The sequence below is a fragment of the Geotrypetes seraphini genome, chromosome 5 (genome assembly GCF_902459505.1).
Source record: "Geotrypetes seraphini chromosome 5, aGeoSer1.1, whole genome shotgun sequence".
NCBI lineage: Eukaryota > Metazoa > Chordata > Amphibia > Gymnophiona > Dermophiidae > Geotrypetes > Geotrypetes seraphini.
In genome coordinates, this window is record NC_047088.1 from 89,879,609 (window position 1) to 89,900,685 (window position 21,077).

The window sequence follows — 21,077 nt, forward strand, 5'->3', positions numbered from 1 at the left end:
AAAGTCTGAACACCGTTCCTTTCTATTTAGGAACAGTTTTCTGACGACTACAATTCTAGGCTTTATTCTTTCTGGGATCTGCACCATACTTGAAACCTAGACTAGTTACGGTCAGAGATAGGATGCTGGACTCAAAAGTTCTTAGTACGATTCAGCATGGAATTTGTCATGTTCCAAGACTGCTACATTACACATGCCTAAGACTAATCCTTAGTGGTGATTTTGATTTGAATGAAACTTAAGTCATATATATCAGATAGTTTATCCCTACTGGTGAACAAATACAACCCAATGGAATATTTCTGATTTGGATAAATCAAGTAGAATGATTCTAGGGTTTCTCATTCCTTTACTGTATTGCCCACGAAATGCTATTCTAGTATATCAGGTGAATGTTTTCAAGCATCTCACTTTTTTCAATGCCCGTTTTACCTCATTGTTTCTGAGACTGTAAATTATGGGGTTCAGCATGGGAGTGATCACTGTGTAAAAAACAGATACCATCTTGTCCTTCTCAGGGGAGTAACTTTCTCTAGGTCTCATGTACATGAAGATGGCAGTTCCATAAAATAACATTACAACCATGAGGTGAGAGGCACAAGTGGAGAAAGTACGACTTTGCCTTGTAGTAGAAGGGATGCGCACAACAGTAGCAATAATGTAAACATAAGTGAAAATAATTAAACTAAAAGGAACAACTAAGGTTATCACACAGACCACAAATATCACCACCTCATTAACATATGTATCTGTACAGGCCAGGCGAAGGAGGGCTGGCACCTCACAGAAGAAATGGTTAATTATGTTTGGGCCACAGAAGGGTAAGTGGAAAGTAAACACAACATCTACCATAGAGATCATTAACCCACAAACCCAGGCGCCAGCTGCCATATGATGACATGCCTTCTTGTTCATAATGACACTGTAGTGCAATGGGTTACAGATGGCCGTGTATCGATCCCAAGCCATGACTGCCAAGAGAATGCATTCTGTCTCGCCTAAGAACAAAGAAGCCAAAATCTGTCCAGCACAGCCAACAAATGAGATGGTCTTCTTCTGGGACAGAAAGTTCACCAGCATTTTGGGGACAATGATGGTTGTGTAACACATGTCTAGGAAGGAAAGGTTACTGAGAAAGAAGTACATGGGGGTCTGGAGTTGAGAATCTACGTAGACCACGGCGATTATCAGACAGTTTCCACTTAAGGTAATTAGATAAATAACCAGAAAGAGTAGGAAGAGTAAAACTTGAGTCTTTGCATCACTGGTGAGTCCCAGCAAAAGGAATTCTGTCACCAAGGTTTGATTTCTCAGCTGCATTTCATGCCCCTAAAAAGGAAGATTGTGAAACACAAACACAGGATTTCCATAAATTAATGTACCAAAGAGGCAATTTTACAACTAGGCACCTCAATTTAGGTGCCTCAAGGCCATGCAGTAGGATCCTATTTTAAAATGGAATTGGTCTCCCAGGAATTACAAATACCAGGAATACTAATATAACCTGGTATTTGCACACATAATATTTAGGTGCCCACATTGTTCAAGCCAAGGCTGGACACTTGAAGAGAGGGGCAGAAAGAATTTTCAGAATGAGTCCCATCCCCCAATATATGGGAGAATGTTCCCGTTCTGCAATTTTTAATAAGTCAGACACATAGACTGTACAGCAAACAGATTCAAATTTATTAATAGCATTTATGTCTGGGGAGAGAAATATGCCTTACATCCCACTTTCTTTCTCTCTGAAGGAGAACTCTAAGTTAAAACATCTGACATCATTGTGATAATTAGAGTATGTTAGAATACAATGTCTTAGCTGATCACACAGCCTGTTCTTTCTGGGAATACTGTACATTGCTAGAGCATTGCATAACCTCTATGCCTGGCATAGTCACAAAAGACATGCATTTGCCAAAATGATTTTTACACATTAAGCCCAGTAGATGGCAGTAAACTTCACAATTTTCTCATCTGGACTTTATTTCCTCTCTCTTAACTTACCACATTTTCCACATATTGTAGAATTTTTCTTGTCAATCTGTTTAGTCTGTTTTTCCCACCTATAACGATGATTTTTCTTCATCAGATAGCATTTGGGGAACTATCTAGTATAAATATCTGGGCCTTGCTTCCCCTCTAGCTAAAGCCCATTGACATGTTTTACAAGGCCTTTCCTGTCAATTGCAATACCAATGTGAATTTTAGTCATCCTGAAATTAAACTGGATTTTTTTTCCTCATCCTAAAGCTTTTTCTACATAACAAGTGGTCATAATATCTGCTAAACTTTTGTAATTCAATTTAAGGCTCATCTGCCACAATCCAATTAAATTAACATGTCACAGATTGTTCCACAATTTACATGTCTCACTCATCCCAAATAATTCAAAGTTAAGCATCTTGTATCACCTTGCATGCTTTTATTTTCCAATTTATTCTATTAGTAACAGCCAGGCACACCTATAAAGTTTACAAAACCTCTACATTTCCCTCTCAAATCAGCTTACAGATTTGCATATGTCATACTAGCTAGTTTTGTGCCCTGACTCACAGATTTATGGTATATAGTAGAGGAGAACAACAAAGGTCAGCAGAATAGCTGGGGTTTCTTCTGGTAGCTACAGCAGATCATGGAGAGTCAAGATAACTCACCGGGAATAACAAGTAGTAGTATGGTTAAGATGAAACAAGGTATAATAATGCCAACTATAAATCTTGGCTAGCCAAATATAAAGAACAGGCCCCCATATTTGGAACAGTGCAGCAAAGGGTTTCCATCACATCAGTATATAAACACACCTATAAACATCTATGCTATAGGTCAGGGGTGTCCAATCTGCGGCCCAGTGAAGTATTTTGTGCGGCCCTGGTCGAGGGTGATGCAGTGTTTTCCTTTGCTGCCCCTGGTCGAGGGCGATGCAGTGTTTTCCTTTGCTACCCCTGAGCGTTTACCGTCTTGCGGGCTCCCTCCTCTGTCTTGCTGCAGCGTTTGCGCATTTGTGCGGCCCCAGAAACATTTTTTTCAGCCAATGTGGCCCAGGGAAGCCAAAAGGGTGGACACCCTTGTTATAGATCATCAGGGTTAAGGAACTGTAGTTGGCAAAAAAAACTTCACAATGAGGACATTAAATTACCCTACTACAAGTGAAGTAGTTCCTTATTCAAACATCTTAAAATACTGTTCTTCTACATTAGTATATTTAAAGATACTTTAGGATTTCATCCTGTCAAGAGCTTACCTCATCTAAGGAGGCAAGTTAATAAACTCTTCACTTAAAAACAAAACAAAACAGTTCCTGTGCTCTCATAAGAAAGCTGTCGCCAGAGCAGATCTGATTACTCCCAATATCTTCACGATATCTCACTGTGTCAACTAGGATAAATTCTTTCACATTTCCTATATATCCTGACAGTATCACATACTTCCACTGTTAGAAACTTACTGACATCCATATAATCTCTGCAATATAAATTAATTATTATCATATCATTAACACAACTCACATTAGTAGCGAACAAATTGCATTCACATTTTTCTAACAGTCTCTCAAACAACTTTCTTTAACCTAAAATTCTTCAATCTTTCATAACTTTTACACCCTAATAATTTAAAATATGGCTTTTAAATCTCTGTTGTTTTAGCTTCTTAAATTAAACAGCTGTGCATAGGAAATGCTACAAAAAAAAAATCACTATATGGACATAATTTCATTAATGGAAAACAAATTAGACCTTTAGAAAGATAAAAATACTGAAGACTAGGATGCTTAATTTTTAACTGATTCTTACATAATTTCAAGAAGTTTATACATTACATAGAATTCTCTAATCCCACTTTTATAACTTGCTTTGCAGCAATACATATGTGAGTGAAACAAACCTCCTTTACTTTAGTGTATGGAAAAGAAAAGACAGTTTTGCAAACAATTTAAAACATTCAGAAAGGCATTAACTTTTTGATTAGGCAGAAATAAAACAATACAATATGTTGGACCGCAATATAACTTGGGGATTAATTCCGTTCCAAAGTTAAACATCTAGAAATTTAACATTTCTTCCAGAAGAATTATTAACAGTCGGTAATGTGATTTTCTGTTTCATTTCCTGTCTCTAAAACAGAATGCAAGCACTCATTTCAAATCGTAAAGGTAAAAAATAACATTTAAGCAAAAGTTATTCAAACTCAGCATGTTCCTAATTACTAATTTCTTTATGTGGTAAGACAGAGATCTTAAGAACTTCCTTAAATTTACTCTTCCATTTACTCAGTTTTTTTCAGTGGGATAACAGAGGAGCGATTCGCTATAGGGTACCATCATGTAATTTATACGTGATTGGCAGCTGCTGTTTAGATGGCTGACAATATCAGTGCCCTATAGAGAATCCAAGCCTATGTGGGTATCCCAAGGACTAGGTTGAGAATCCCTGTATTAGAACCACAATGTACACCTGTTTAAAAAGATTATTTTCTTAGATTACACCAACTTCGCTCCATCAGATCAGTTTAGTCCACTATCTTTTTGAACCTTTTTGAACTATTATACAGGGTGGGCCAAAAGTAGGTATACAGTATTTATTCATTATTTCTTTTTATTTTACAGGTGTCATGAATAACATTCGGGTGAAGTTTTTGTATCAGTTACATCATTTCACTTTTACCTGATTATCATTCAGTACTGTATTATATCTATTCAATATCTGTAAAATAAAATAAAAAATAATGAATAAATATTGTATATCTACTTTTGGCCTACCTTGTATTTCCTCAGCTTGACTATCACAGTTTCTTGAATTACCCATTAACTTGCAATACAAATTGAAATTATCATCATTTATCATTTAAAGTTTTCTATACCATCTGGCTATAAATGACCACAGCAATTTACAGAATATAATATTAAACAAAATAGAAAGGTACATCAGAATAAAAAAAAAGGAAAGACCAACTATATTCACACAAGCATCTCATATACCACCACCACCACCCCCTTACGAAACTGCATTAGGCTTTTTATCGCCAGCTGCGGTGGTATTAGCTCCGTGGCTGGCGATAAAAAAGCCCCACTATTAGTTCTCTACGCCCTTCCCCCTACTCCAGATACATCATGTGATCCAAACTTATGAATGAAAATATATATATTTTAGATAACATTTTAAATGTGACAGCTAAATTGAATTATGGCTCTTGCAAAATTGATAGCGTTGTCCCTTTGATGATAGATCTGCATTGGCTGCCTATAATGGTACATATTAATTTTAAACTAGGGCCGGTGTTTGTCAACTCAGTCCTGGAGTACCCCCTTGCCAGTCAGGTTTTCAGGATATCCACAGTGAATAGGCATAAACTTGAATTGCATACAGTGCCTCCATTATTTGCAAATTTCTTTCATGCTTATTCATTGTGGATATCCTGAAAATCTGACTGGCAAGGGGGTACTCCAGGACTGAGTTGAGAAACATTAAACTAGGCTCTCTGATCCATGATACTATCTCTTCTTATTTGTATAATTGCTCAGCTTTAAGACAATTGATTTTCTCCTTGAACTCCCTAACTAAAAAAGATGTTTGTTGGAAGAGTATTTTAGCGATTAAAGTCTGAAATTATTTTCCATTACTTATTAGAAACATCTCTTCCCACATTCTATTGTATTATTTTCTATGTATTTTAAGGAATCAAGCTGCAAGCAATATATCTAGTTCTCAACTAATATGCTGACTTCTTAATTGTACATCTGGAAAGGAGCAGAACAAATGCCTTAAAAAAAATAGAATAGAACAGAATAGATACCTAATGTATATTCTTTCCATTAATTTGTTCCTTTCAACATAATGTGGTTGAATGAAGAACATTTCAATGAGCTATAGGTACCTCCATCTCTTCTAATGAACTTTAGCATGCTTATTGTAAGTCATAAAGCATTATATAACTTTCAGATGCTCCAGGGACTATATCATGTATATGCAATTAAAATCAGCTGCAATTACTCTTAGTCTCACCAAAGTGCTTCCAAGCTTACAACTAAATTAACTTTATCTTACAAACAACTCACTAATTGATCAAATTAGTACTCAATACTGCGATGAACCAAATTCAGTAAGAGAGAAATATTTACTCATCTCTTACACCCTTAAGCAATTTGTGCCAAGCATCAGTAGAAGAGATAAGTCAAGTCAACACTCTAGCACAAGTAGGATGATCACTTTAACTTATGGCAGCCATGTCAAAGGGTCTTTAGTGAGTCTCTTCCAACGAGGTTGGTCTTAAGCAGCTGTAATAAAAGCATCCAGTCAAAAGTAGAGCCATCACAAAATACCAAACAGTAGCAAAGTGCAACTCGATATACTCACCATTTCAAATAATTCAGAAATGTGCCAGGAATTAGTGTCACACTGAACATATTGACCCATGATACATATTCAGAAAAGTACTACAAATTTAATATATTTGCCTCTGTGCTAATTCAATTTCATACCACTTGCTCTGGTATGACATTTAACTTAGAGAAGCGCATGTAGATGGCTTTCCCAACTGGGAACAATCTTTGGAAGAGTCTAGTTAATGCCATAAATGGATATAAAAGCCCAAGTTTGGTGGGGAAATGTATCTTTTGCTTCTTTTTTGCAATACAAATACAAAAAGAGAAGAGCAACCCAGTGACTCTAGCCATTTGGAAGGATGGGACACAAAATAGTAAAACTGGTTTGGATCAAAGAAAAAGAAAATAGTTATCATCTCTTTGCTATCTTTCCTGACAAACACAAGAGGGAGCACAGAGAAAGCTATTTTGAAACTCTATTAGTAGTGGGTGCAACGGCGGCAGAAGGCAGGAAAGACTGGGAATCTTTCCTGCCCCCAAAGAGGCCACTAGACCAGTAAGTTTTTTAAGGTAGGCCTGGGGAGGGCAGCCTATTCCCCATTACTGCAGCGTTACCATGACATTGGTTCCCATTCCTGCATCAATACCATGAAACTGTCTAGCGGAACTGTGGTAATACCAGGAAATAGCCCAACACGGCCCTCATTACCGCAGTAACCGTGGCATCACCGTGGTAATGTTTTCCTGCCCCTGGGAGACATGTTGTTTTTTTTTTTTTTTAATGTCTCTGGCTTTCATCCTGACAACAATGCTGTCCACTCTGCTTTTTTTCCCATTGACTGATCATGAACCACAGATGTTGTTTGGGAATGTTCTGGTGTAGCTTCACGAAAAAACTGATGGATATTATTCCTCTTTTTGTCAAATGGATTGGATTGTGGATTCATTCACATTGCTGACAGCAGAAATAGACTTGCCAGAACTAAGCCCGTTTAAAACACATATTTTGTCACTCAAACGCACGACATGCTTCTTTCTCTTTGGAGCTATACCTGCAGATGCTTGTAACTCACTCTCTTGATGCTTGGTGGCCATATTTGGAAGAAAAACCAAAACTGCAAAGTGAAAGGAATCACAGCTTTTTCTAAGGCAGGAGGTCTGCAAATACACAAACACATGGCGTGAATGACAAATAGTGAAGGCTACCAGATGTCTAGATTTCCCCAGGCATGTGCTCCTTTTGAGGACATATCTGGGGGTCCAGGCGGCTTTTCAAAACCCAGTACTTTGTCCAGGTTTTGAAAAGCTTCCAAGAAATCGCCATTGGGCAGGAGGACATGCACGCATGCGATGAGAGAAGGCAGCGGGGGCGGGGCTAGGGTGGTACAGGGGCATAATGAGGCGGGTCTAAAGGGGTCCATATTTTCCGTTTGGAAAATCTAGTAACCCTACAAATAGTGGTCACAATGCATGCAACCATGGATACGTGAAATTGCAAATTGGGAATGTGCGAATAACGAGAATGGACTGTATTTAGTAATATACAGTATTGTTACCCAACACTGGATGCCCATTCATGCACACAAATACACCTGCAGGCAGGCATTGACCCATATATAAACATATATACACACACACAAACCATGTGCATACTGTACATAATGAATTGGTATGTTAAGGCTTCAAATGTATACTTCAAATGTATATCTCTGTATACTAAGATTCCACAGCAAGGGGCCCTGGAAATCATCAGGGATACTTTAGAAGCTAGACAGGGACCCCAAAGAATTTCTACGGATTTCCTTGTGGTTCTTGCTAAATGGGTTATTCAGGAAAGCTATTTTAAATATGGGGATACTTTCTATAAACAAATTCAGGGGGTTGCTATGGGGGTGACCTTTGCCCCCTCTGTAGCCACCTTGTACGTTGGCAAATTTGAAGAGCAGGCAGTTTATCCATCTACCTATTTCCGTGATAGTATTCTGTTGTGGAAACGGTTTTTGGATGACATATTTTTCCTATGGACGGGAACAGAGAGTGCATTACAACAATTCATCCAATGAATCAATACCATTAATATGCATCTTCAATTTACTGCCACATATAGCCCGATTAAAATTGAATTTTTGGACATTCTCATCTACAGGGCGGGCAATACATTATCCACCACCCTCTATAGGAAACCAGTGGCTAGGAACGCTCTGCTCCACTTCTCCAGCTTCCACCCATATAAACTCAAATACAGTCTTCCAGTTAGTCAATTTTTGAGGGCCAGGAGGGTATGTTCTAATTTGATTCAGTTTCAAAGGGCAGCCAATGACATCACTCTCAGGTTTCGGGCCCGGGGTTATCCAGAAAAAGCCATTCATAAGGCCTATCTGCGGGCCCGTTATGCCCATCGTGACTTGTTGCTCCAAGACACCCGAGCCAATAATCCCCAAGATTCTGAAACCACTAGACTAGTCTGTGTCCTTCCTTATTCGGATGCGGTCAAGAGGGTGGTGGGATATATTAGACAACACTGGCCCATCTTGAGGGCTCTGAGAGGCCTCCAAGATTTCCCCTTGATAGCATACATGAAGGGTACCACGATAGGCCAGATGTTAACCCGCCAGACCCGTGGTGTTGTGGACCAGGCGGCCCACTCCAAATGCACCCACTGTCAGTGGTGTGATAAAACGGTGGAGGGCAGTATTTGGCAGGACCCCCATACCAAGCGTATTATTTGGGCCAGGACCCACACTACATGTAAATCCAGCTGGGTAGTATATATCATCATTTGCCCTTGCCCTTTAATATATGTGGGTCGTACCAAACGGGCAGTCCAGATAAGACTCAATGAGCACAAGTCAAGAATATCCACAGAAACTCTGACGGCCCCTCTTGTAGCCCACTGGATGTCTAAGAAACACACACTTGATCAGATTAAATGGCGTGTTATTGACACCATTGATTATCAGGGAGCAGAAGGAAATTTGGAGGCAAAGCTTAATTTTCTAGAACAGAGGTGGATCTATCAACTTAATTCGGTCATACCTCACGGGCTCAATTTAGAACTCGAATGGCAGTCCCTTTGGTGAGGTCTCACTGTATTTCCCTGTCTTCATATACACTGTCATAATAATATAGGAGTGAATTTAGCAACGGTAATCTTTTCCAGCAGGGTGCTTCCTGGGGGAACGCGGTTAGTTTCGCGCTTCCGGGTTGACCCTTTGACGTCATGTCTCAGCTATGATATTTAAGTAGTTACAGTAGACGCCGCGGCCATCTTAGATTACATTTTGGTTGGCCACGTCGTGATGAGCTAACAGTTTTGAGGTAAGAGAATGTTATCAGCCAAGTTTCTGATAGTCTTTGTGTCATGCGATTTCATTGATTATTAATGTTAGTTCCTATTGTAGGGATTGTGCCCTGAGGAAACCTTAACAGGGTGAAACATGTTTTAAGTAAACTTCGTTACTTATTTATTTAACTTATTTAACATATTTATTGAAAATATATATACAAAAAATAGACAAAAAAAAGCATTGCACTTTTCATCATACCAGGGACCCTATGACGATTGGGGGCATAAATCCAACAGTTGTGAAAGTTTATTGAACTGTCTAGTTGCACCTCTGAGGGCCTGGATAATTCACTTGATATACTTTATTGAAATAGGAGGTGTTCAAGGGAGGTTTACACATACCGTCCCTGTTGCTATACTGTACATAATGAACACATACCAGCCCACAAAGACATGAGAGCTCTTTACCAATGGGTTGTTCATTCCATTGTATTGTATTACAAGGAAATGCTCTTATTAATTTAGCAGCTGTATGCTTTTCTTTTCACGTTGCATTTGTTTTCAGTTGATTATCATCATGCTGGGGAGTCTCTTTCACATTAACAGTATGACACGGCCATGTTTTCCCAGCTTCTCTGAGAATTGGTTCAGTTGTTCTTTCCCATGTTCACTAAATTGATTTTCTGATAAACTGCAAAGACAGTTAAGAGAGGTTAAGAGACTACTATTGTACTATGAGGAAGAGGTTAGTTTATTTGTATACATTCTGTCTACTATACATTGTTTTTTTTCTGCAGTGTATCATTTATGTTCTATATAGCAGAAATATCCAATCCCAGTCCATGCAGATCCACAGGCTGGTGAGGTTTAAATATGCTGAGGTAATAATACAAATGTGACCCATTGCGTGAAAAGGTTCCAAAATTGGAGTATGTGACTTATTTATACTACTAGACAGAGGGATGTCAACTGTATAATCCTGCAAAATTTCAGCCCTGTGGTACTATTGGCAGATAGGACTGTGCTCCTGGCCACAAAGACCCCTCCTGGACCACCTGGAGGTAGACCTGGAGGTAGGGGCCCTCCCTACACATGGGAGGGGGTCACAATGCAGGGGGGGCTTTGATAATGGGAGGAGGAGAGAGAGGGAGCAAAGGGGGTTGTTTTGTTAAAAAAAAAACACTGATAAATTATGCGGGCCCCAGCTTGATACTCATCCTGGGCCTGCATAAGATGAGCAGGTAAATTCAGGACAGATTTTGATCTGGCCTAAATTCACCTGCTCATCTTATGCGGGCACAGGATAAATAATGCTGAAGCCCAAATAAGCCCCAGCTCCTCCCGAGCACCACCCCCTGGCTCAACCCTGACCAGCCTCCACTTTTGCGGGGTGGGGGGTTGATTAGAGCCAATATTCAGTGGAACGGCCCAGCTTAATGCTACTGAATCGGCATTTAGCCACTGATCGGTGATTTAAGCAGACCAGAGCCACTTTGATCACTTGAATCGCTCTGAATATCAGACCCTAACCCTTTCCACCCATATTCTCTACCACATGGAACTTTTGCTAGAAGAATGCTATGGTGCATAGGGAGAGGTATGGCCAGTAGGAAAAAGGAGGTATTGATGCCCCTGTATAAGACGAGACCTCAATTAGAATATTGTATACAATTCTGGAGACCACACCTTCAAGAAGATATAAAAAGGATGGAGTCAGTCCAGCGGAAGGTTACTAAAATGGTGTGTGGTCTTCATCAAATTGAGTATGGGGACAGACTTAAAGATCTCAATATGTTTACTCTGGAGGAAAGGCGGGACAGGGTAGATATGACAGAAACATTTAAATACCTAAGTGGTGTAAATTCGCATGAGTCAAGTCTCTTTCATTTAAAAAGAAGCTCTGGAATGGTGAATCACTCAAAAACCTCAATACAAACTAAATCCCACTAAAGGGTATTTGAAAGAGATTGTGGAGTAAAATGATCTCAGTAACCCACTTGGATAGGGATAATTCAATCCCAGGATATTCCCATCCAATACCAAGTCATTCAGATTTTAAGATTACCATCACTGACTAAATTACCTTCACCTCCTTATTTGTGTTACCAATTTTTACAGTATCATAAATTCATTATTTTAAAAAATTTTATTTTTATACATAGCAAATCAACACTTATCTTTAAAGTGTGCTGAGTACTGACAAGCTCAACAGGGACCCATTTTCGCCGCTACCACGGATTTTTCAAGGGTTCTCAGGATACTTTTTTTTACAATCCTGCCACACTTGGGGCTGTTAATCGCTGCTGAAGTTAAGAGGTGATAAGCTTAGGAGTACTCTAAGGAAATACTTTTTTCCAGAAAGGGTGGAAAAGTCTTCCGGAAGAGGTGGTGGAGACTGAGTCTGTGTCTGAATTCAAGAACAAATGGGATAGGGATATGGGATCTGTGGATGGGCAGACTGGATGGGCTATTTAGCATTTATCTGCTATCATGTTTCTATATAGGTATATGGGAAGGGGGGGGGTCCTTGCTACCATGCCAAGGTATTTGGGGGTTACTTTTGGGTAAAGAGCCCTGTGGTACTGCAGTTTATTAATTCTGTCAGAATTCTGCAGGTCAGTGATTTCAGTGAAGTCAGTTGGCAAGTTATGGATTCCTGGTACTATGAAATAATGAAAGGAAACTTATATTGATCTGGAGGAGGATAATTTTCAGCAACTGCCAGCTGTTTGCTAGCCCACAGGTATTTTGTTCCTGTGAGCCTGCATTTCAAATTTCAAAGAAAATTTCTTAAGGAGTTTCCTTTTGAAAATCAACCGGTAAGCCTATTTTCTGATGAATATTTTATGTATATTGTAAACATATTTTATTAAGGTTAACTAGATACAATAATACAAAGTTCATCAGTAAACACACCACAATCATAGTCAACCAACATTTTACATTCCCTCCCCCCCCCCCCAGAAAATCACCAGACATGGTTGATTAATCCAAGTCTGTATAAGACATACAGGCTTGGATTCTCTAAATGGCGCTGGTTTTTAGACACTCAAGCTCAGTAAAAAAAACACACCAGCGAAACAATGTTTTTAACCGAGTTTCAAGATGCCGGAATCGGGCCTCCATAGGCACTATAGCCCGCCTAATGCCATTGTAAGAATGGCTAATGCCGGAAGAGGCACTAGGTGGCCTAAAACGCCTATGGAGGCACGATCCACATCATAGGTAACCATTGGAAATGTAGGCCAATCCAGTTAATTTACTCAAGATAAATCTTAACCTATGGCCAGCCCTGCCCCTGTTATCACCATTAAGAACATAAGAACATAAGCAATGTCTCTCCTGGGTCAGACCTGAGGTCCATCATGCCCAGAAGTCCGCTCACGCGACGGCCCAACAGGTCCAGGACCTGTGCAGTAATCCTCTATTTATACCCTTCTATCCCCTTTTCCAGCAGGAAATTGTCCAATCCTTTCTTAAACCCCAGTACTGTACTCTGCCCTATTATGCCCTCTGGAAGCGCATTCCAGTTGTCCACCACTCGTTGGGTAAAGAAGAACTTCCTAGCATTCGTTTTGAATCTGTCCCCTTTCAACTTTTCCGAGTGCCCTCTTGTTCTTTTATTTTTAGAAAGTTTGAAGAATCTGTCCCTCTCTACTCTCTCTATGCCCTTCATGATCTTATAAGTCTCTATCATATCCCCTCTAAGTCTCCTCTTCTCCAGGGAAAAGAGACCCAGTTTCTCCAATCTCTCAGCGTATGAAAGGTTTTCCATTCCTTTTATCAAACGTGTCGCTCTCCTCTGAACCCTCTCGAGTAACGCCATATCCTTCTTAAGGTACGGAGACCAATATTGGACGCAGTATTCCAGATGCGGGCGCACCATCGCCCGATACAACGGCAGGATAACTTCTTTTGTCCTGGTTATAATACCCTTCTTGATTATACCTAGCATTCTATTTGCTTTCTTAGCGGCCGCTGCGCACTGTGCCGTCGGCTTCATTGTCATGTCCACCATTACCCCCAAGTCCCTTTCTTGGGTACTCTCATTCAATAACATCTCTCCCATCGTATAGTTGTACCTTGGGTTTCTGCCTCCCACATGCAATACTTTACATTTCTCAACGTTGAACTTCATCTGCCATCTCGCCGCCCATTCCCCCAGTTTGTTCAAGTCCCTTTGCAATTCTTCGCATTCCTCTTTAGTTCCAGCTCCACTAAATATTTTTGTATCGTCCGCAAATTTTATTATCTCACACTTCGTCCCTGTTTCTAGATCATTTATGAATATATTAAATAGCAGCGGCCCGAGCACCGAGCCCTGCGGAACACCACTCGTGACCCTCAACCAGTCCAAGTAGTGGCCCTTCACTCCTACCCTCTGTTTCCTACCTGCCAACCAGTTTCTGATCCATCTATGTATGTCTCCATCCACCCCATGATTCTTCAGTTTCCGGAGTAGACGTTCGTGAGGCACCTTGTCAAAGGCTTTTTGGAAATCACCTTTTTCTATAATTCACCAATCTGTCAGCCTGCAATCTCTTCCCCTCCCAACTGGTTTCCAGTCTCTATATAGCCTAAAAGCAACAGCAAAAGTGTCGTGAGTTGCTGAAAAGTTCTCAGCCCAACCAAGAAGGGAATGATGTGGAGCCATAAAACTTACAAGTTATTCCACATATTCACCCCCTATGTTCAACACACTTGGCATGTCAAGTCTGAAGTTTCTGTAACCCTTCCAAAAAATACTCTTGATATCTGGTCACTGAATCCTGCTCTGCTGCTGCAATCACCTCTGAACCACTCAAAAATTTATCACCCTTTCAAACTCTTTTTAAGCTTTGGAAACAGAAAATAGTCAGATGCAGCAAGATCTGGTGAGTAGGGTGGATGGTCTCAATGAAACCCCCAACTGTGTCATAATATCCATCGTTTTGCCAGCCTTGTGAGCAGGTGCATTGTCTTACAAAATGAGAACTCCTTTCTGCAGCTTCCCTCTCCTTTTTTATTTCAATGCCTCCTTTAATCGGCACAGCAAGTTACAGTAGTATTCTACATTAACTGGCCCCTTGAAAGATAGTCATTACAACACCTCCCTGATCCCAAAACACGGTGGCCATAATCTTTCCCAATGACTTATGGGTCTTGAATTTCCTTGGCCTTGGAGAACCTGCATTGCATGAACTGTTTTGTCTCAGGATCATAGTATTGTAACCCATGTTTCATCAACAGTAACTAGTCATTCAAAAGGTTGGCACCAGCTCGCTGAAAATGCTGCAAAATCAACTTGGTAGTGTCTACTCGATGTCATGTCTCATTAGTATTCAAACATTCACGCACCCACTTGGCTGACAGCTTCTGCATACCCAATTGCTTGTGGATTATACATCCAACACTTTCCCTGGATATCTGTAGTGTATCAGCAATTGTTTTAGCTGATATTCACTGATCTACCAAAATCAGGTCATGGACATGGTAAACCAGGGGTGTCCAACCTGCGCCCCAGCGGCCCAGTGAAGTATTTTGTGCGGCCCTACTGCCCCTGGGTGTTTACCGTCTTGCCCCCCTCCTCTGTCTTGCTGCAGCGTTTGCGCAGCCCCAGAAACATTTTTTTCTGCCAATGCGGCCCAGGGAAGCCAAAAGGTTGGACATCCATGTGTAAACAATTTTAGGAGCTGACACCAATTGAGGCCTCCCAGACCCTGCTGCATCTTCAGTCTCAAAATCTTCACGCTGAAAGCTTACACATCACTTCTTCACTGTGGAGTATGATGGGCATGTGTTTGCATCATACATTCATAGTTTTTCTTTGGAGTTTTCTTCTGCAGGAATAGGAACTTCATGACAGCTCAGAGTTCCACACTTGAAAATTCTACACTTTTCATTGACATGGTTCAATCAATGATCTGAAACAATGTCAAAACAGCATTATAATTCTGCAAATTGGTACTTGGCAAAATAACACTCTTTTCAGCTACAGTGGAAAAATTACACTCAGAATTTAGGAAGTTGGTTGGGCTGAGACCTTTTCAGCACCCCCTCGTACCTGTTGCACTTTTTATCCATGATGTGCAAAGTGCGTAAATGCAACAACACACTGGTACAGGAGAAGAGGACGGAGCATGTGATACCGCTGCTGTTTTATAGATTACCAAATCAGGGTCAGCAGCTGGAGGGAAGTGGGAAGATATATGGGCCAACCTGTCTCCTTGTCTCTTGTGGCAATTCTGTGGCCAAAACCTATACGTGAAATTAGAGATGAATTCTGTTGATCTTTCAATGCTCTATTAAATGACTGCAAAATCACAGAAGATTTGTGGCTCTAACAATACTGTACTCTGCTCTACTACTGACCATATTGGAGCCAATATTCAGACCGTGTGAGACATAAGAACATAGGACTTGCCATAATGGGATAGACCAAAGGTCCATTAAGCCCAGTATCCTGTTTCCAACAGTGGCCGACCCAGGTCCCAAGTACCTAGATAGATCCTAAGTAGTAAAACAGGTTTTATGCTGCTTATCCTAGGAATAAGCATTGGATTTCCCCAAGCCATCTCAATAATGTCCTTTTAGGAAATTATCCAAACCTTTTTTAAACCCCGCTAAGCTAACTGATTTCACTACATTCTCTGGCAATAAATTCCAGAGTTTAAATTACATGTTTTGTGAAGAAATGTTTTCTCTGATTTGTGTTAAATCTACTACTTAGTAGCTTCATCGCATGCCGCCTAGTCCTAGTACTTTTGGAAAAAGTGAATAAGTGATTCACATCTACCGTTTCCACGCATTCATTATTATATAGATCTCTATCATATCCCCTCTGAGCCGTCTCTTCTCCAAGGTGAAGAGACCTAGCTGCTTTTGTTTTTTCACTTAGGGAAGTCGTCCCATCAAATTTTATCATTTTTGTCACCCTTCTCTGTACCTTTTCTAATTCCGCTATATTTTTTTTGAGATATGGCAACCAGAACAGCAGCCAAACTAGAAATTCAAAGCCGGTGCTGTATCTGGCAATCAGCATTGAATTTCCAGGGGTATTTTGGCTGGCTAAGACACAGCTGGCTAAGCCAGCCAAGACCTATCACCAAGGACAGATCTGCTTTTTTAGGCAGATCTATCTGGCAGCTAAACTTAACTTAACAAAAAAGCAGTAATTCCACAACCAAATATCAAATACACAAAGAAAGTGAAATGAAACAAAAATTAACTTTGTCAATTCAATTGCACTGATAGATCATAAATGGAAGGCGGCAAAACCTCAGACCGTATTGCTACGTCTCATAACATCCAAAGGCTATTGACAAATGCAATAATATGATTTCAATCATTGGTCCGCCTCAATCCTTTTCATGTGAATGCAATAATTCATTAAGTGCTATAAATAATATTTTTTTAAAAATTTTCAATAGATTTTATGATTTTATATAAATAAAGTTATTGTGATTGTCAAAGTTAATAATAAAGTTGTATGAAGTCATATAAAAAGTTCTGTGTATTGAAATTTTGCACAGAACTTTTTATATGACTTCATACAACTTTATTAATTTTGACAATCACAATAACTTTATTTATACAAAATCATAAAATCTATTGAAATTTTTTTAAAAATATCAATTATAGCACTTAATGAATTATTGCATTCACATGATAAGGATGGAGGCGGACCAATGATTGAAACCATAATATTGCATTTGTCAATAGCCTTTGGCTGTTATGAGACGTAGCAATACGGTCTGAGGTTTTGCCTTCTTCCATTTATGATCTATCAGTGCAATTGAATTGACAAAGTTAATTTTTGTTTCATCCCACTTTCTTTGTATAGCTAAACTTAACCATACAGTAACTGGGCTAGCTGCTGACTGGTCTATTCAACTGGAAAAAGCTGGCTATCTTCTGTTGAATATCAGCAGATAGCCAGCTATTTGGCCAACCAGAAGCCATTTCTAGCCGTCCAAATAGCGCTGAGTATTCGGCAGATTCTCTTTATCTACAGCATTTAGCTCTTTATCCAATCTTTGCCTATGCCAGTGCTATGAATGAATGATTTCTCTGTACAAGACCTCTTTTTATTTTTATGCGACTTATTGACATTTGGATTGGAAAGCAACAAATAATGTAATAAGTACTCACTAGACGAGAGAAAGCTTGGGGCAGGATTCTATCAGCTGGATGAAGGGTCCAATGGATATATCTTTGAAAGAGTTGCTTGCTAATGACAGGGTTTCTAGAGTGTGCATTGCATGCATGGTGGAACATATGTTGTTGGTACATTCATCTGTGAGATAGTTCTCCTCGAGGCTAAAGAGAGGAATGAGGCCAAATATCTGAGTTGAGAAGTGCAATGCAGTCATACTCACTTTCTCAGAAAGAATAATTTATTTATTTATAACAATGATAACCCACTAAATCAAGCATTTCACAAGAACAGCTATATAAATATAAATAAATAAACACGAACAACAGGAAAAGCATAGTAACTTAGTAAATGACAGCAGATAAAGACCTGAATGGTCCATCTAGTCTGCCCAATAGTCACACTCATATATTCATGGTTAAATTGTCTTTTCTTTCATATTTCTGGGCACTAGATCATAGAGGTCCACCTAATACTGCTGGAGTTGCCATCTTAACCATCCTGTCACTGGAGCTTCTATCAAAGCCCTCCCCAGGTCATCCTAAACCAGATCACCATATATGGGACACAGACGGTGCAGGATTGCCCAGTACCGGCCTTAGTTTGTTTTATACCATTCATTTTCTAATTAGAGATCCTCTGTGTTAATGCCATGCTTTTCTGAATTCCGCCTTCATTTGAGTGGACAAAACTAATTAATTCCTCAGTAGAGGACCAGCAACAGGTAGTTGTATAATCTTTTGTAACAATCTGATGGACAGGGCAGACAGAAGGAACAACCAACAGACCAATATTAGAAAATGTAAAAGAACTATCCAAGCAACTACTAAGACTCAATGTAACGAGGAACCTCCTTATGCACTGCACACAGGATTACAAGGAAAATGTTTATCAACTAAGGCCCAAATTCTGTAACTAGTGCCTAATGTTAGGCACCTATTTTGGAGGCGCTCAACTAGATAGGCACCTATCTAAATTGAATAACAAGCTCAATTAAGCTTTTTAATCAGTACTAATTGAAACAGGCGCCTATTAAAAAGAGTGATTCTGTAACAAGGTGACTCTAAAAATTCAGGCGGCCTTCAAAAACAATAGGCGCTATGTATGTTAGGTATGGGCCTGGCTTCATGTTAGGCACCTTGTTACAGAATCGCTGCTCTTAAGCGTGCTTAAGCGCTCGCATGGCCGCCTACCTTTTAGTTGTGCCTAGAACTGGCCTATGTATTAGATGTCTCCAAAATAGGTGCCACTCAGTGTGATTCACTAAACAGCACCCAATTTTACTTGAATCACCCTGAATGGGGCCTAATTCAGCGCCGAACTTTTGGGCGCTTCTTCTAGAATTTGCCCTTAAGTACCCCATTCTTAGGCATTTTAAATAAAGATTAGATTCAGTGGGCAAAAGTATGCACATGCACATGCATTTCCACTTTGAAAATTACCCCAGGAAAATTATATGCTTACATTCATAATTGTTTTTTGGATGCATAAATTACAAGCACATCCTTATATTTTTAAACCTATGCATCTAAGTGCAAACTATTTTCAAAACCCATATTTTTATGTTTTTCTAGGCTGTTCATCTAAATTCCAGGGAGGCGTGTTGAAGATGTATTTTGGATGTTATGCTGCAATAATTGAACATTTCCCCAAATGTCCGGAGCACAATTTAGACATTTGGGGCTAGACCTATTTTAATAATGAATAGGGGCCAAAAAGGTACCCAAACTGACCAAATGATCACATTTCAAATGTTAAAAGTAGATGCAGCCAGCTGAGCTGATCACAGCAATGGAATCCCAGATCAGCTGAGCCAGCAGGACTCCCTGAAACCGAAATGAGCTGAGCCCTGCCATGATCAGCTAAGCTCAATACAAATACGGCTTTTGGTATCTTGCCCTTGATATCTGTCCAAGAAATTCAATAGTTTTGTACCAATTGGTATAAAACTATGATCAGCTAAGCTGGCAGTGGCAGAGGACCCCCCAACACGCACCCCAAAATTGACAGGAACTCAGCTGATCGCAGCAATGGAATCCCCGATCAGCTGAGCCAGCAGGATTCCCTGAAGCCGCGATCAGCTGAAACTTTCAGGTAAAAAAAAAAATCTTGAACTGTTTGTTTTTGTGGTTTTTCTTTCCTCTCTCTGATAAGCCAAGCTGCCTGGAACAGAAGGCGCTAAGTTACAGAAAACAGAGCTCTTTGGAGAGAAGTTTTTTCTTTTTTGGAAGGTATGGCATATGGAAAGGCATTGTGGGAATTGTAGTCTGGACTACTTTGCTTGTATTTTTTTTTTTTTTTTGTCTTTTGGTGTGAAGTTTTTTCTGTTGTTTTTTTTGAGTGGAGCTGAGTAAAACCGGAGTGGAAATAAGAGAAACTCTGGACTGCAGAGCTCTGATTGACCAATGGGAGCAATCAGACAATGATTGTAAATGATAAAATTTTGCAAACTGTTACCCGTCTCTACCCAAGCTTGTTGCAAATACAGTAGCCTGCCAGTGTATACTATTGGAAATATACTGGCAGTAGCCACAATAGACATGATTAGCATAAAAATACAAATACAATTTAAATTTCAGAAGAATACCATGGCATGGAAAATAAATTATTTTCTTATACCTTGCTATGGCCCTTCCTGAAGAGGTCTAAGCCACAGGAACTTGAGCCATATGCAGAAGCTTGCTCATTATCTTTTCTCTGGATAGTTTCATTTCTTACTACTAGTCTGTTGAACATTTCTCTTCCATTTCTGCTATGTTGTTACTTGCTTAATTTAATCACCGTTTCATATTTTTATTATATTATTTAACTACTGTAAACCGAGTCGAGCTTTCTCAGATCGAGGACTCGGTATACAAAACTAAGCATTAGATTAGATTTATTTTTAATCCCTACATTTGTAGTGCTAATATTGACAAATCACCTTGCTTACCTTAGGGTTTGCAATTTGCAACCTGAATTCATCAAACTTTCACAGAGAAGTTTAACTCCAGAGTTTCCCAATTTGTTGCTTCCCAACCTACAGAAAAATGGCGCAAATTAATTTTAAAAAATTATTAGTTTGATAAAAGAAAAGAAAAATAAGATGATATCATATTTACTGGACTAACAATACATTTTTCCACTAGTTTTCAGAGGCCACAACCTTCTTCCTTAGATCAAGACAGTGAACATAAGAAGTGCCTCTGCTGGGTCAGACCAGAGGTCCATTGTGCCCAGCAGTCCGCTCACACGGCGGCCCAACAGGTCCAGGACCTGTGTAGTAGTCTTCTATCTATACCTCTCTATCCCCTTTTCCTTCAGAAAATTGTCCAATCCCTTCTTGAACCCTAATACCG

The 21,077-nt window shown here is 39.6% G+C and overlaps 2 protein-coding genes across 2 annotated transcripts in view; both read right to left on the reverse strand.

The window, feature by feature from the left end:
- Nucleotides 1-384: 384 nt before the first annotated feature.
- Nucleotides 385-1,320, reverse strand: LOC117360360 (olfactory receptor 2D3-like). Its single transcript, XM_033944059.1, has one exon. The coding sequence runs from the start codon at nt 1,318-1,320 to the stop codon at nt 385-387; it is 936 nt and encodes a 311-aa protein (XP_033799950.1).
- Nucleotides 1,321-9,818: 8,498 nt separating this feature from the next.
- LOC117360453 (NACHT, LRR and PYD domains-containing protein 12-like) overlaps nt 9,819-21,077 on the reverse strand; it is a 39,535-nt gene continuing 28,276 nt past the window's right edge. The window contains exons 5-7 of the mRNA XM_033944215.1: nt 20,672-20,758; nt 17,736-17,903; nt 9,819-10,296 (exon numbers count right to left, since the gene is read on the reverse strand). Of these exons, the coding sequence (XP_033800106.1) occupies nt 10,200-10,296; nt 17,736-17,903; nt 20,672-20,758 (352 nt within the window). The 3' untranslated portion in view covers nt 9,819-10,199. The remainder of the gene's footprint in view (nt 10,297-17,735; nt 17,904-20,671; nt 20,759-21,077) is intronic.